This window comes from Camelus dromedarius, chromosome 20 (assembly GCF_036321535.1).
Source record: "Camelus dromedarius isolate mCamDro1 chromosome 20, mCamDro1.pat, whole genome shotgun sequence".
Classification (NCBI taxonomy): domain Eukaryota; kingdom Metazoa; phylum Chordata; class Mammalia; order Artiodactyla; family Camelidae; genus Camelus; species Camelus dromedarius.
Window position 1 is genome coordinate 2,842,173 of NC_087455.1, and position 15,979 is coordinate 2,858,151.

The window sequence follows — 15,979 nt, forward strand, 5'->3', positions numbered from 1 at the left end:
GCGTCCCTGTGGGTGACGTGGCCCACTCCGAGGGCCCCCAGAACGCCCTTGTGGGGTCTGTGGGCGCCAGTCCCTGTTGCCAGGTGGCAGGGCTTGCGCTGAAGCCCAGCCGCTCTGTGTCGCCAGGTCTCAAGGTGGAGATAACGCACTGCGGGCAGATGAAGAGGAAGTACCGTGTCTGCAACGTGACCCGGAGGCCTGCCAGCCACCAAACGTAAACGGCCCCTCAGACCCTTATCCGCCCAGTCTGCACTGTCGCCCAGATGTCACTCTCAAATTTCAGAAGTACACCTTTGGCTTAGTGGGTCCTGTACTTAACGATATAAAATAATGAGGTTCTGCCTGGGTGGGATGGGATGGGGGCCCCCGTCAGTTTTCCTTCTTGAGTCTTACAGGCAAGAGGAGGGTCTTTCGGGTTTGTTTTCCAGTCCTCACTGCTGAGCGTGGTCCTGGAAGGGGGTGGCCATCAGTAGACGCTGCCCCAACTCGCAGGCGTGGCCCCGACCCCCGCTGACGCCAGGGCCTCTGTCCTGTGCTCTTTGTGCTCCATCACCTCACAGTTTAGGGCTGTGATCCGTGCAGTAACTGACCTGGCCACACAGACGCAGGGCCATCTTAGCGTGTGTGGCCCCCGAGCCCCACCTGGAGGCCTCCTGGGTCCATTGAGGACTCTTCAGTTTATTACATGGTCATTCCATGGCAGTGCCTGGTGTGCCTCTGGGCACTGGTTACACCAAGATGCCCAGGGCCCTGTGCAGCAAGAGCGCAGGATGGGCCTACACTCTGGCCCTGTGACCTCCCTCCACTGGCCAGAGCCTGCAGGGATGGCCAACCGCCTGGGCAGAGCAGAGGGATCAGCAGATGTCCCCTGACCCATGCCCAGCGCCCTTGGCCCCACTCTGCATGGGGGTCTCTCCTGCCAGCTTGTCCCTTCCGGTCTTCTGTCCTGGGAGGTTTCAGGTCCCGTGGGGCAGCACTGGGAGCTCTCAGCCCACAAACGACATTCAGAGTCAGCCTAGTCAGAGGCCAGCTAGAAAGCACACAGGACTTTCTGTCTGGTTCTGTCTTTGTTCGTCCTGAATCCCTTTTGTGTACGTTAGATGTGTGTGTCATTTGGGATTTTTGTGTATTGTAAGCATGTGGGTATTTTTCGTTCCGGCTCCAGAGGTGAAACAAAAGTTTAGGGGCATGCCCCAGAGGGCATGATTTCATTTTGACCCTTGGGAGATGCTTGGCCTCCCTGCACCTTCTTCAGCCCTAAGGAAGCAGCCCTGTGCGAGCTGAGCAGGCAGGGGGGCTCCACCGTGCGTCCCCCAGGGCCTGAGCTGCCTCTCTGTTCCCTAGGTTCCCGCTGCAGCAGGAGAGCGGGCAGACGGTGGAGTGCACAGTGGCCCAGTACTTCAAGGACAGGCACAAGCTGGTCCTGCGCTACCCCCACCTCCCATGTTTACAAGTCGGGCAGGAGCAGAAACACACCTACCTTCCCCTAGAGGCAAGTGCCCCCCATCTCTGTGTGCTGGGGGGACCCCGGGGGCAGGGCCCCAATCGGACCCCGGGTCCAAACTTTGTCACTCCTGCCACCGTGAGACCCCTGGCAGGCTAATGGGCGTTGTCCAGCCCCAGCTTCCGCCGTAGTAAGATGGGTTTTGTGACTCATGGGATTCAGTGAAGGTGGAGACTGTGTGTAATGTGCCCAGCAGGCCTCTGGCACGGAGTAAAATGTGCTCAGAAAATAGACTGTTTCTTTCTTCACTTTCTGTCTAGGATTCACTTCTGGTTTGAAAAATTCTCACCTGGGGAAAGGTCAAATGCTGAAATTAAGATGCAAGTTTTAACTCTTTTCTGTTAGTGTTTTAAATTCCTGGAATTTGTCAAGTTGCTCGAACATCTAGGGCCTTGGTTTGGTTTTTCCCAAAACCAGACTGTCCAGGAGGCGGGCTTCCCTCCATCAGCCTCACACCTGCTCCGCGCCCGGCGGACACGGGGCCCCGCCCCGCTGGTGGCGGTCTCAGGCTGTGCCTGCTTTTACCAGCTCCACTCCCAGCTCGAGACTGTGATGCTGGGCTCCCTTTGGGGGGGTTCTGCTGTCGACCAAAGGGCCCCCTGCAGGTGTGCGGTTTCTAGTGGTTTCAGGATCGGCTGCCACCACCAGAGTCTGTTTTGTGCCTCACAGTTTACCACGAGGAGTAGACTTGTCACAGACAGAGCTGGGTGCCAGCCCTCACTCTCGGCCTCAGACCTGAGCCTGCTCCCCGGTGCTGGTGTTGACGCCCCCGTTCCTGCGTTTTCTCGTAGGTCTGTAATATCGTGGCGGGACAGAGATGTATTAAAAAGCTGACGGACAATCAGACCTCAACCATGATCAGAGCGACTGCCAGGTCAGCCCCCGATCGGCAGGAGGAGATTAGCAAATTGGTGAGCGCATGTCCTTGGGCCAGTCCTGGGCGGGACACCCTCGGGGGGCCAACACTCGGTCCCAGGGCGAGGTACCTCTGATGCTTCGGACAGACGCGGCTTCTGGAAAGAAGCAGAGGCCGCCCCTGACTCTGTGCCTTTTCTTTCTTCCCTTTTCAAGATGAGAAGTGCCAGTTTTAATACAGACCCGTATGTTCGTGAATTTGGAATCATGGTCAAAGACGAGATGACAGATGTGACCGGGCGGGTCCTCCAGCCGCCCTCCATCCTCTACGGGGGCAGGGTAGGTGAGGGCTGTTGGGAGTGTGGGGGTGCGAGTCTGAGCGCTGATGGGAGAGCAGCAGCATCGACCCCGCTTGGGGTGGGACCACCCCCCAGGTGCAGACCATGGTCAAGGCAATTCCTGCACCCTTGTGAGCCTGTAACAGCTGTGGGGCATCGTGAGAGACTGGTTTCCTTGACCCCTTCGAAGTTTCTGGAATTATCCTTTTTCTTTTCAAAAGGTAGACTTATTATTCCATCGAAATTGTAAAAACATCATTGATTGTGTGTTAGGTACTCTGCCGGTGGTAAATTGTCTTCCAGAAGCTTATGCTGCTTTTCTGTCATCTAACTTTTGTGTGGGAGGTATTTTGTAGTAAGTGTGTCAGTTAGTCCGGGCACAGGGCTGTCTGTCTGCCTGTCTGTTTTTGCCCATTTGACTTCTGACTCTTATCATCAAAGGATCCTAACCCTTGAGCCTTCATAGTGCATGAGAAGCTCTTGTCTCCCCCCCCCCCGCCCCCCGCAAACCACCCCACCCCAGGGCAGAGCGCAGTGCCCCTGGGCAGCAAGCAGGGCCGGGGCCTTGGCGTCGCTGAGACTGGCGGGAGCCCGTGTTCCTCCTGACCTGGCACCTTTCCGCCTGGTGGAGTGGCGCTCGGGTCCCCGGAGCCTGTAGCAAGGCTTAATTTTGTTTTGTTCGTAGGGTTTTTTCCTTCCTTATTTTAAAATACAAGTTCTGTTCTTTTTTTTAAATCTTTCAAGGTTCAGAAGTTACAAAGAATTATAGGAAAAAAATCTCTTTTTTCCCCGTGTGGGCTGTTCTCCAGGAAGGTGTTCTCCTTTGTAAAATTGCCTCGGATTATTCATGTATCTTTTCACCCCTTCTTGTGCAGATAACAGCGTATTAACTACACTGTGTGCCTTGATTTTTTTCTTTACTTAATATTTTCTCTTAGGTCTCATGGAGACCTTGGAATGCGTATGACATGCGGCCAGTTGCTTCTGCCCCACGGGGCGCTCCTTTGCGCGGGTGTCTCGCCCCATCAGTGGGCGTGGCGACTGCTCCTCGTTCTCTGAAGGAGGCCTTCTGAACAAGTCCTCCTGGCTCCTTCTCAGCCCACTTGTGCACCTGGGAGCCCAGACCCTGCAGACACAGCCCCTTCGTACCCTCCCTGCCGTCCTAGGAGGGAGGGCCTGTGACTCCCCTTCCAAGTCAGTGAGGAGGTGCCCGGAAGTAGTGAGACTCACATGGCCCTTGTGTGGTCAAACCAGCATTGCAAACCCAATGTCCTTCTACTTTGAACTAAAGCCAGGAGTGGTCTGGAAAACAAAATAGCCCTGGTAAATCTAACCTTGCAAAAATATTAGAGTTGTAAGGATTCAGACCTTTTAATGCTGCTAAAGGAGCAAATATTTGCAGATTTCTGGAGCAATAGGAGCAAATCCTCTCCATCACTTGCCCTGCCCGCTGTCCGCTGTTAGAGCAAAACACTGGATGTCCCCGGGGAGGGGTGGGGGGACAGATGTCTGGAGACTGGGGTCGGGTGGGCAGGAACTGCTCACATCGCCCAGTGCATGCCCAGGACAGCTCTGCAGCAGCCCTCCAGGCAGATGTCCGTGGGGTTGAGGCCGAAAGACACGGGGAGCAAGGGTCCTTTGCTATGAAACGCTGTGTGTCTGTGTATGTCTGCTTGCTGAGTCCGGAACACTAGACTATTGGTGTGGCTGTCTCTTACGGAAGGGGGCCGGTAGGCGCAGGGTGGTGGTACAAAATATACAGGGAACAAGGACTTTCGTTTCTTTAAAGTTTGATGTTTACAGTGAGCTTTATCACTTTAGTAAGACAAACAGTGTCTTCCATGAAAAACCACTTCTGCAGAGTGAGTGGCAGTGACTCAGACATAGCCTGTCCTCTGCTGGTACCCACCGGCCCAGTGTGACCACCTCCACATGGCCCTTCCTGACCGTCCCTGTGCTGCAGAATCACTTGAAGGCAGTTCAGAGGTTCCTTAGGTGACAGTGTTGGGACCTGGTCCTTTCTGGCTGAGAGTGACAAAGTTAGGTGGATGCATCTCCTCCCAGTGGGAGCAGCTTAGACAGCTGCAGGGGGCCACGGAGGGTCAAGGGCAGCAGGCTCCATCCTAGCTGGCCTGGCCTGACCACCCCGGGCACTTCTCTTCCCCTCCCTTCCCGGCGGCCTCGGTGGTGAATGAGATGAAGTAAACGCAGTGCTGTCTGAGCATCACAGAGCACTTCTGCTCCTCCAGGTGCCCGTGAGGCTGGATGGGGCTCTGGGCCCTGCCTGCTCATCTTACCCACCACCCTCCTCACTCCACCTCCTCACCCCATCCATCCCTCTGTCCGTCCTCCACCCTTCCATCCATCCGGACCTCTGCCGATGGCCTGCAAGGCGGGCAGCTCAGAGGCGGGCTGCCCGGAGGTTCAGTTCTCAGCCTCAGGAGCCCCCATCTGGTCGGGGGACCCTCAGCAGTAGGGATGGTGACAAAATCCAAGGTCAGTGGAATGTTTCCCTTTGTCTTCTCACTCTGACTTTGTTTGCAGAACAAAGCGATTGCCACACCGGTCCAGGGCGTCTGGGACATGAGGAACAAGCAGTTCCACACGGGCATCGAGATCAAGGTGTGGGCCATCGCATGCTTCGCCCCCCAGCGCCAGTGCACGGAGGTCCACCTGAAGTAAGGCCCCGGGCGGGCGGGGGCGGGGGTGGAGGCGGAGGCAGGTTATGGGCTCAGTTTTGATGGCGGGGTTGGCAGCCTTTCCCCCTCAGAGGGCTCTGCCCAGGGCGCACCAGGCTGGGAGGCGGGGCCGCCGGGCCACTTTGCTCTCAGGCTGCAGCTGCGGTGAGTGGAGGGGGGTGCAGGTGCATAAGGAACAAACAGTAAATGAAGAATGAGTGTACAGAGTGGAGGTACAAGGGAAAAGTGCATTCAGTGAACTAGAGTTATTATTTTTTTAATGGAGGTGCTGGGGATTGAACCCAGGACCTCATGTATGCTAAGCACGCACTCTGAGCACCACTTAGCTGTACCCGTCCCTCTAAAATTATTTTTTAAAAACACTTCAGCTTCGTGTTTCTGTATCAGCCCATGCTGGCCAGGAGGCGGACACTTTGAAAGTGGCACCAGAAGCGTACTGTTTTGTCCCCCATGTTCTTGAGCCAAACAGACTAACAGGGAAGGGAAGGTCTCAGGCGGGGACAGGAGGGGAACTGCGAAGCCCGGGAAGGCAGCAGGTGGATGTTTCAAGACAGGGTGGTTCTGCAGAACTGTGCCTCCCAGGTTCCTGGAGAGGCGGTGTGCAGGGTGGGCTGTTCAGCTGCAGGCGCGGTGGGGGGCTGTGTAGCTTGGCGCCTGACCACTGTGCCCCTCCTCCCCGTTCTCCATCGTGGCCCCTCACTTCATGGTCCCTGGGGCTTGGTGGTCCCGAGGTAAACGCACGTTGCGGGCACAAACACAGGTGTGGACTCGTGTTCCTCCGCCTGCACTGACGGGCTGGCGGTTGAGCGCTGACTAGGTTGGGTCGGGGTGTCCTTACCCTTATTGTAAAAGACAACGATATTTTTACTCCTAAGCTTAAAATAGGTGGTGGCTCTGTCTCCCTGGCCCCACCTGTGACTTCTCGGGCTTGTCGGCTGCAGCTGCCAGTGCTGCTCTGGCTGTGGGTTGTTTTGTTTTCTCCAGTGATTGTCATCCAAGGCCCCTGGGGGTGAATCCGGGGACAATCGGCTCACAGTTCCCTCCACCCAGGCAATGCTTGGCACCCACAGAGCACGTGGGCTGCAGCTGCTCTGTCCGTGCCCGGCTTTGAAAGGCCAGCACGTGTCCCCACGCCCCAGAGTGTCACGGTGGTTGAGGTGTCTCCTGTTTCATCCTGGCTTTTCAGTAACCTGTGCTTGTGATGAGCACGCCTGGCCTTTTCCATGAGTTAACGTGTTGAAATGGGCTGGTCCAGGACTTAAACTGGGGTTCCAATCTCAGTGAAAATGATCTGGGTCTGTTAAACTGCCCTTCCTTGGGCCCCTGCCTGGTCTGAGCCCTTGGTGCGCACAGGACTTCCGTGACGAACATTCTCCTTCAGGTCCTTCACAGAGCAGCTCAGAAAGATCTCGAGGGACGCGGGCATGCCCATCCAGGGCCAGCCGTGCTTCTGTAAATACGCCCAGGGGGCCGATAGCGTGGAGCCCATGTTCCGGCACCTGAAGAACACATACGCCGGCCTGCAGCTGGTGGTGGTCATCCTGCCTGGCAAGACGCCCGTCTACGGTAGGCCTGGCCACGCCGTCAGCCCCAGGGTGCTGGGTGCAGCCGGAGCCCTTTGCGTCTTTGCTGCACTGAGGAGGTGCCTATTTCTGGCCCACTTGGGAGCTGGGAAAGGCCAGGAGGTTTCTGATTGCTGCTGCGCTCATGCCCAGGGCCGCCCTTGTTGGTCTTGTGAGGCAGCCGGCACCTGGGGCAGCACAGAGTTCAGCACTTGAGCAATTCCCTCGTCCATCCGCCAACACAGACGTCGGCCAGATGCCGTCCTCGGGGAGTCAGCCACTGGGGGGGAGTCAGCCACTGGGGCCGACTCCTCCACTCGTGAGCTGGACGGCATCAGAATTCTCTGAAAGTTCAGCAGAGTGCTTTCTGCCAGGAGGGCGGTTGCACATTCACTCAGCTAAAAGTTACCAAACTCCTGTGATCAAGTCCCGGGCCCTGGAGAAAACAAAGATAGATGAGACAGTCCTCATTCGGGGGAGACCCCATGGACAGTGACGACCGGACAGGGAGGCGGGTGCTGTGTGCATCTGTTGGCAGCCCCGTGGGCATGCAGAGGCTCCCGGGGCGGGGGCATCTGGATGAGAAGCTGTAGTGCGTGGGGCCTCTGAGGCAGCGGGAGAGAGGGATGCGGTTGGTACCGCCCGCCGGGTTCCACGGACAGCCTTCCGAGCCGCACGTCCACAGGAGGGGAAAGAGCCCTTGTGGCCCCACCCTCTCGTCTTCTCCTGGAGGCACCTGTCTCTGCTGGCCTGCCCGGGGAGCCCTGAGCAGCTGCTTCATGAAAGAATCCAGCTGGAGAGGGGGTGTGGGCTCACACAGCTCTTTGATGTCAGGTTTGCATTTGCCAAGGATGCCAGTGTTATATTTTTAACTCCTGGAGCATGTGCTTGCCATCCTGAACGCCTCAGTGGAGGGCAGCGTTCCGAGGGCCAAACCCTGGGCTCCAGCCTGGCCCTGCCCGCACCACCCTGCAGGCCTGAGCAAGAGCTGCACTCGCCCGGCCTCCCCAGCAAGCAAGGGTGGCAGCCCCACAGGCAGCACAGGCGTGGGCAGGGTGGGGCAGAGCGGAGCCCAGGCTCTGCCCTCCCTCCCCGCCGGTCCCCCCTTCCACAGGCTCGGTTGCATGCAGGGCTAGGGGGCAGTGGGGGGGCCATCAGGAGCAGTCTGAGCAAACTCTTCCACTCCACAGCCGAGGTCAAGCGTGTGGGAGACACAGTGCTGGGGATGGCCACGCAGTGTGTGCAGATGAAGAATGTGCAGAGGACCACGCCACAGACCCTGTCCAACCTCTGCTTGAAGATCAACGTCAAATTGGGAGGCGTGAACAACATCCTGCTGCCACAGGGGAGGTGAGGCCGGCCTCTCCGCCACGGGTTGGGCAGCTGGCACGTGGTTCCCAGGGGAGGGCCCAGGGGCGGCATCGGCTCCCGTGTCCACCTCTGTCCTGGACACAACAGATGAAGGAAATAAGACTCCGGTCCCAGCTGCTCACAGTCTAGGGGCCCACGGCCATCTGTGGGCCAGAGTGCCCTGGCCATGTTCCCAGGAGAGCACAGGGGCCCAAGCAGAAGGGACTTCTTACCCCATCCTAGGCTGAGGGTCTGGCATGTGGCCAGCGAGCAAGGTGCAGCAGGGAGCCAGCTCTGTGTGGACCGGATGACCGCTCTCCACTCGCCAAGCCAAGCTGACCGTTGCGCAGACGAGCAGACGGGGTCGAGCCCCAGGCTGTGGCTGAGTCTATGCCCTGGAGCTGTGGGTTCCTCACGGCCCTCTGGCCAGGCACGCTGCCCCAGACACTCGGGCAGGGCTGAGCTCAGAGATCCCAGCCTCTGGGGCCGGCAGGAGAACAGGTGTCCTCCCCGAGGTATTGCTGGAGAAACATCATTGCTAGAGTGAGACATTAGAGATGGCAGTCAGGTTGCTGGACAGGCTCCCCCTTCAATGAATCTGTCTTCGAGCAGAAGTGGGACCTGGGAGGCGACAGGCCGCTGGTGCTGCTTCCGCTGGCTGGGAAAAGAGGCGCTGATGGACGCCCACTACGCCCAGCCCTCCAGCCCTCCCTGGGCTCTGGAGCCTGCACAGGAGGGCGAGTGTCTGAGTCCCCCACCTGCCTTTTGGAGCGGACCACCGAGGTTCTCACCAGCACATGTGGATCAGGCCCAGCTGCTCGTGGGCTGAGCAAGTCGCCAGGTGCCGTTGGTGCTGCTGGTCAGGGCCACGCTGTGAGGGCTGAGTCTCACTGTTAACTGCAGAGACTCTGCTGAACTTGTCAGGAAGCAGGTGGTGAAGCAGGAAAACCCAAATTTGGAGTCTGCCAGGCTTGCGCTTGGATCCTGGCTCTGCGATGAGGGGTCGTTCGACGCAGTTCGTGGGAGGAAGAGAGGCCTCTCCGGGGCTAGTGGTGAACCGTTCATTCAGAGCAAATTCTGTGTTGAATGCCTGCTGTGGGCTGGGAGTCGGGCCACAGCAGTGAGCACAGGGACAGAGTCCTAGCCCTCCAGTGGAGGGACCCAGGCAAGAGGGTCTGTAAATATAGGACATGTGACTTCTCAGGGGCATAGGAGTGACACAGCGAAAGGGACAGGCGCTCAGAAGGGTGAGGGCCTCACGGGGAGGGTGGCACTAAGCAGACTGCAGGTGCTGGGGGGACCCCTGAGAGAGGAGCACTCTGGAGGCACAGGGTTTGCAAGGGCCCTGGGGCAGGATCCTGCCGGCGGTGTGGGAGTGGGTCTAAGAGGGCCTGAGAGGCAGAGGGTGCTCCCCCCTGGCCGGGTTGCAGCTGTTGGAGGCTCACGAGTGGAGGCTGAGCTCCATCTGACCTCGCCACGAAGGCAGCTGCAGCTGTGCACGTAGTGGGGACCGGGCGCTCCTGCGTCATCCCGGGAGAGCTGCAGGTGGCGGGGGTGGGCCGGGGGTGCCCAGAGATGTCGGATGTTTTGGAGACGGAGCTCTGGGGCTTGAGGACACATTGGGTTTGGTCTGAGCAGAAGAAGAGGATCAAGGGTGAGAGGGGAGATACGAGGCTGAGTTCCGGGTGAGGAAGCTAAAGCTAGGCAGCAGCGTCAGCCTCCCAGGCAGGAGCGGGGGTCTGTGTGGTGGCGTTTGCTTAGGGATCCTCATGTGGAGGAGGCATGTAAAGCCTCCAGGCTGGTGAGAACCCCCAGGGCAGGGTGCAGACGGGAGGGCTGTGGGAGTCTTTGGCCCTGGTGAGAGCCAGCAGGCCCTGGAGCCTGGGGGTGGGCTGGGAGGTGCGAGCTGGGTCCCGGACCCCAGACACAGTGCGTGCTGTCACGTGGTGCAGACAGCCAAATGTGATGAGGTCTGAGGTCAGCCCTGGGCTGGGGGACATGTGCAGGTTGTTGGGGACTTTGCAGAGAGGAGTCTCATTGCCATGGCAGTGCGAACCCTGGTTGGCAGGCAGTAAATGGGTTCAGCTAATTCCGGGAGCTTTGCCACAAGGGAAGCGAGGGAAGCGAGGGGCTGTGGGAGGAGCATGGAGTCCAAAGGCAGATGCGGCTGTGCTGGTGAAAGGTGTGCGTCATAACTGTGTGTGGGGGTGTTTGGGGATAGTGGCGGTGGGGTAGGCGGGCAGCAGGTGAGAGCCGCGGGGTTGGGGGGCATGTGCTGGGGGCCTGGGCTGCCTCCTCCTGCTGCTGCACTTCTTGGCCTTCAGGGGAGAGTAGGGACCGGGTGGGGCAGGGTAGGGGGTACCGGGGTTCAAAGAGTGCAGCTGGTAGGACACAGTCATGGGCTGTGTCTCCTCCAGGCCCAGCTCCCTCTGTGCACATGGTGCTACTGCTGGCGGCAACGTGAGGGTGTCCAGGGGCCCCAGGTTCTGGGCTCTGGAAGGGAGAGCCACAGCTCCCTGATGTCCACATTTTGTGGGAACCAGCACGTGGTGTGCAGGCTTGACACGCCCCCCTTTTCCTCGCACCAGCTCCCCTGGGGCGGGCATTCCTCAGCGAGAGTCAGGGGCTGGTAGGGGCTTGATCATACCCTGTGAGGCACTGTCCAGTGGGAGTCCCGCTGGGACCCCTCTCCCACTGAAGCCGTCTCCTGCGGCGTCAGCTGGTGACCCCACGCTCTTTGCTACCGACTAAGAAGGCGGTGCCGGTGGCACTGAGTTAGCAGCTCCTGGTGTGCGTGCTGGGCCAGGCCCCCTGGAAGCATGGGACGCTGAGTCCCCGTGACCACCCCGAGGGTGAGCACTGTTACTGTCTCGGGTTTTCAGGAGAGGAAAGTGAGGCAGAGGCAGCGGCTCCAGGATGCGCAGCCTGAGTCCCGGCTGCCAGCTGGCTCTTCAGAAACACGACCACTGGGAGAGAGGCTCCCCAGCTGGGTGGTTTTGCCCCCCAGAGATGGTGTGGCCGTGTCTGGAGACATTCTGGGGTGTCAGGATTTAGGGGTACTACTGGCATCTAGGGGATAGAGGACAAGGATGCTGCTGAACGCTGGTCACTGCCCAGGATAGCCCCTTGGCCAACAGAGTGACCAGTCTTGCTTCATCTACACTCCACCTATACCCCCGACCCCGGGTTATTCTGAAGCAGGTCTCAGGCTGTGCGTCATTTTACCCATGAGGTTTTCTGTATGTATGGTTGAAAGATGAGGACACTTTAAAGACATAACCGCAGCGCTCTCAGCACAGAAAGTAATGGTGCCAGGATTAGAAGGTGCAGGCCGTGTCCCTGCACTCGGCCTCTGACGCCCTGCTTCTCTCCGCACGCAGGCCTCCGGTGTTCCAGCAGCCAGTCATCTTTCTGGGGGCGGATGTCACTCACCCCCCCGCTGGGGACGGGAAGAAGCCTTCCATCGCCGCCGTGAGTGTCCGCGCCTCCCGCTGGGCCGTCTGTGGGTGCCGTCCTACCCTGTCTGGGCCTGGCGTCCCTTCGCAGCCATGGGGCCAGAGTTTCTCCCTAAAGAGCACTCAGGTTTACTGAACTGCAGTTGTCGAAATCGGAGTCTCATGGAAAGTAGGTTTTTGAGCCGGATATTCCAGATGGCGTGAACCCTTCCTGAGAAGCTATACGATTGTTTGGGTGAGCGCTGCCCAAATGCACCAGCCCTGACCAGGTCCATCAGCACGACAGGCCTGCCATGAGGTGGCTCTCGTCCTGCAGGGCCTCACCTGCAGCCCAGGGAGCACCTGGCGGCTCCGTGTTCCACTGGGCCAGATGCTGCGACAGGTTTCATGCAGGCAGGCTGCACCTCGCCGGGAACATTTTCCAGCTTGTGTGTCAGTGCTGAGCGTGAAGTAGCTGTCGACAGTTTAGAGTTAAGTGCAGACCTTGCCCTGACTCTCATTTGGTGAGTTTCACCCGGGTGGGTGTCGTTTCACAGTCACGGTGCTGAGCACCTGGCTCGCCGTCCCCTTCCCTCGCGGGCTGAGCCGAGCCTCAGACTGTTCTTGGGAGGGGACAGCACAGATGTAGCCACAGCCTTTTGTTCAAGAGGGCCGACGTGTGAACTCAGACTAGTGTGGGCTTTAGAGCGGGGGCAGAGGCCTCCATGCGTCCCCTGAGCCATCCCTGATGGGATGCCCAGGGCACCAGGCACGAGGCTGTGCGTCCCCTGTGGGACTGCAGAGCGACAGCGAGGTTGCTGTCGTTTGTCTGGAGCCACCTGGAAAGCTCATCTGTCCCTTGCCTCACTCCCTGCCAACTGAGCACCTGCTACGTGCCAGGCACCATGTAGGTGCGTAACTGTATTGTCTCAGCCTTACGAGGTTAGTGTTGGTTTCCTCGTTTTACACAAGGGGAAGTTCAGAAAGACTGAGCTCAGCTGCGTGAGAGAAACAGCAGAAAACCCGGCTGAACCTGCCTGAGGCTCGGGCTTGGCTTCTAAGCGGGTGTTCTTCCCATGCCGTGCAGGCGATGGGGCTGCCGTGTCCATTGGGTCCCAGGTGCCTCTCTGTCATAGCGACTCTTCAGAGCAGCCACAGGCACACGTGTCCCTGCGGGGTCTCAGGCAAGGAACCCGAAACACACTCCCGGGCAGCCTAGTGCTTCTCTCTGGGGAGCTTTGCATCCCGAGATGCACCTGACCACCGCGCAGGGAGGCCAGTCCCCAGGTTGAAGCTTCCAAGAGGGCAGCCCTGGGCCCCCGGCTTAGGTGCGTGTCTGATGTTATTCAGGGGCCAAGCCTCCCCCATCAGGTCAGCGTCGCGTAGTGTAATTCCTCCTACGTGGCCTAGCAGTCCAAATGCCAAATCCAAGTTGACCCTTGAACAACACTGGGTTTGGGGCACTGACCCCTGCGCAGTAGAAAATCTGCGTATAACTTAGTCAGCCTTCCGTGTCTAAGACCCCGCATCTGCAGATTCGAGCACCTGCAGGTCGGGGAAGCTGAGAGAAGGTGCCTAGGAGAGGCCTGGTGCAGCTCAGACCTGTGTGGTTCAGGGGGCAGCTGTCCCCCCTGCACACACAGCACCTGCGAGCTCCTGGCCCTTTCCTTGTTGATCAGTGAAGAGCAGTGCGTCCGGGCCGTGTGGCGTGGCCACGTCCCCGGCACTCTCACTTCCTGCTGCCCTCCGCTTGGCCCCTGCAGACAACTGCTTTTGTGCCAGCGTGCCTTTGGGACACTAACCATTCCTGAGGTCAGAGTCTTGGTGTGTTGTGCGCTGGTATGCACGTGACTTTGGGAAAACAGTAGAACTGAAAAAATCAGAAACGCTGTCACTGTCACCAGGTTCCTTCTCTTGGCAGATGTAATTCAGCCACATCTGATTATAAACAGAATAAGGGTTCAAAATAATTGCCGATTTTTTATTAGATGCCTTGGGCAGACTTGTTTAGAGTACATTTATAAACACCGTTGCCGTGTGCTCAGAAGCAGTGCAAACGTAGTGGGGTCACACCGTGTGGGCTGCCCACCCGCCCACCCCCTCTCCGGCACGCACCGCAGCGGCTGGCTGGGGGGCCTGATGTGTGTGTGCCGCCCCGCAGGTCGTGGGCAGCATGGACGCACACCCCAATCGCTACTGCGCCACTGTGCGGGTCCAGCAGCACCGGCAGGAGATCATCCAGGACCTGGCTGCCATGGTGCGCGAGCTGCTCATCCAGTTCTACAAGTCCACGCGCTTCAAGCCCACCCGCATCATCTTCTACCGCGATGGCGTCTCAGAGGGGCAGTTCCAGCAGGTCAGCAACCCCTTCTCTCCCCATTCTGTGTCCTAAATTCACCCGTTTGTCCACAGAGCAGCATCTCGGGTTCGCTGACGATGTCAGTGGTATGGTTTACACTCTGCCCCTGTATGTGGTCACAGTGTGGAAGGTAGGCCGAGAGGGATAGGGGGCACAGGGTGGTCCGGTCAGGGGAAAAGGTCGGGGGGTGGGTGGGCTTGGATCTGACTGCCGTCCGGGGAGAGGCTTGTCCAAGCTGACTCCGTGGCACAGCATACCAACCAGGGCCCTTCCAGGTCCGGGCATCACCTCGTAGGCCGTGGGCATCTCTGCGGGGCAGGGCCACTGTTGTGGCTGGAGGTGACCTCTGTGTGCGGTGGGGGGGGGGGTGCTGGAGCCGGGGAGTGTGGGAAGTGGAACTGTGGCCTGGCCCAGGAGGAGGGTTGCTGGGAGCCCTTTTAGAAGTAGAGTCAACAGGACCCAGCCCCTGGATGTGGAGGCAGTGGCAGTGTTGGGTGACCTGTGGGGCGTGCCCTTGGGCAGATGTCTGGAAGGCCAGGGAGCCTCAGGGACGCGGGGGCACTGGAGGAGGGGCCGGCGAGGACGGGGGTGGGGCTTGTTGCTGGGCTCTGGTTGAAAGCAACTGCAGCACTTGTGGGTCAAGGTGACCACAGGCAGCAGTGAATCCATCCGAGCCCGGACCTCAGGAGATTGCTGCCCTGAGCGTGTCCGTGTTGGTCAGGGCTAATGCCGTCCCCATGTCCCCAGCACATGCTTCATCAGGAGATACTAGCAGGGAAGGCAGAAGTAAGGTGTGGGGCCTGCATCTGATGCTGCAGGAGGTCCGCCCACAGGGGAGGATGTCCTGAGAGCGGCCCCCATGTGTCCAGAGGCCCAGGCTGCCTTGATAAATGGGGGATGGCAGGTGACAAGACAGGGATACCAGTGCCTTCCTGGAGAAAGCAGCCGCTCATCCCCCTGAGGCCCACGGTGGCGAGAATGGCCCCAACATGCCTTGACCGTCAGGTAGCTCCTGGCCGGGGCCTCTGATGTGCAGCTTCTGTGGGAACCTGGGCTGGTGGCCGCCCACGGGTCCAGATCCAGCATGTGCCAGCCTCCCTTGAGGCACCTCTCGTCGAAGGCCTGGGTTCCTTCCGCCAGGGAGCGCTCTCCCCCGTGCGAGCACCCTTTGACCTGCTGTCGCGGTCGTTCTTACAAGGGAGGCGAGTGTGTCCTCCTCTGTTGCTACTGCTCTGTGAACACGCTCCGTGTCTTACAGAACCTTCACCCTGGGCTTTCAGGACGAGAACCAAAGACATATTTTTGAGACATTAGAACACAATTTTAATTAGGACAGTCGCTGAAACCCTAAGCGTGTGGCCCCGGGACAGCCTTTCTCACCCCATAGCAGGCTGTTGGCCTGCGTCTCTGATGACAGACGGGGAGAGCCCAGGGTGTTCCCCCGTCCCGTGCCCTGACTCCTGGTGCCACCGTGCCTCCTGCGCTGCACGTGGCCTTAGTCTTCACGGCGGACTCTCAGGGTGGGATGTTCCCAATTTGAAACTGATGAAACTGGGGATCAGAGAGGGTACACGGCTTTTCCAAAGCCCCACAGTTACTCAGTGGAAGAGCCGGATTTTGGCTCAGGCCCAGCTCCTAATTCAGTGCTTTTTCTGCTGGATTCTCCCTCTTCTCCAATCCCGAGAGTAAGTTGGGTTGATTTGCTCACGTGTGTTTCCCACAGTGCCTCGCACCCACTGTGTGTGATAGCACTTGGAATGTTCCAGAGACCATGCTAAGCCTGTTTGTGCATCATCTAACTTAAACCATTTAACCGTGAAGCCTGGGTGTCATCTGCTCCATCACATGAGTGAAGAAATCGGCTCTGAGAGGCAGAGT

The 15,979-nt window shown here is 58.9% G+C and overlaps 1 protein-coding gene across 2 annotated transcripts in view; it reads left to right on the plus strand.

Annotated features, from left to right (window-relative positions):
* AGO2 (argonaute RISC catalytic component 2) overlaps positions 1-15,979 on the plus strand; it is a 93,092-nt gene that overhangs the window by 59,050 nt on the left and 18,063 nt on the right. For both annotated transcript variants that reach the window (XM_031439684.2, XM_064476809.1), the window contains exons 7-15: positions 127-214; positions 1,345-1,492; positions 2,296-2,415; positions 2,576-2,698; positions 5,242-5,375; positions 6,778-6,962; positions 8,149-8,308; positions 11,689-11,779; positions 13,904-14,098. In XM_031439684.2, coding sequence (XP_031295544.2) covers positions 127-214; positions 1,345-1,492; positions 2,296-2,415; positions 2,576-2,698; positions 5,242-5,375; positions 6,778-6,962; positions 8,149-8,308; positions 11,689-11,779; positions 13,904-14,098 — 1,244 coding nt within the window. The remainder of the gene's footprint in view (positions 1-126; positions 215-1,344; positions 1,493-2,295; positions 2,416-2,575; positions 2,699-5,241; positions 5,376-6,777; positions 6,963-8,148; positions 8,309-11,688; positions 11,780-13,903; positions 14,099-15,979) is intronic.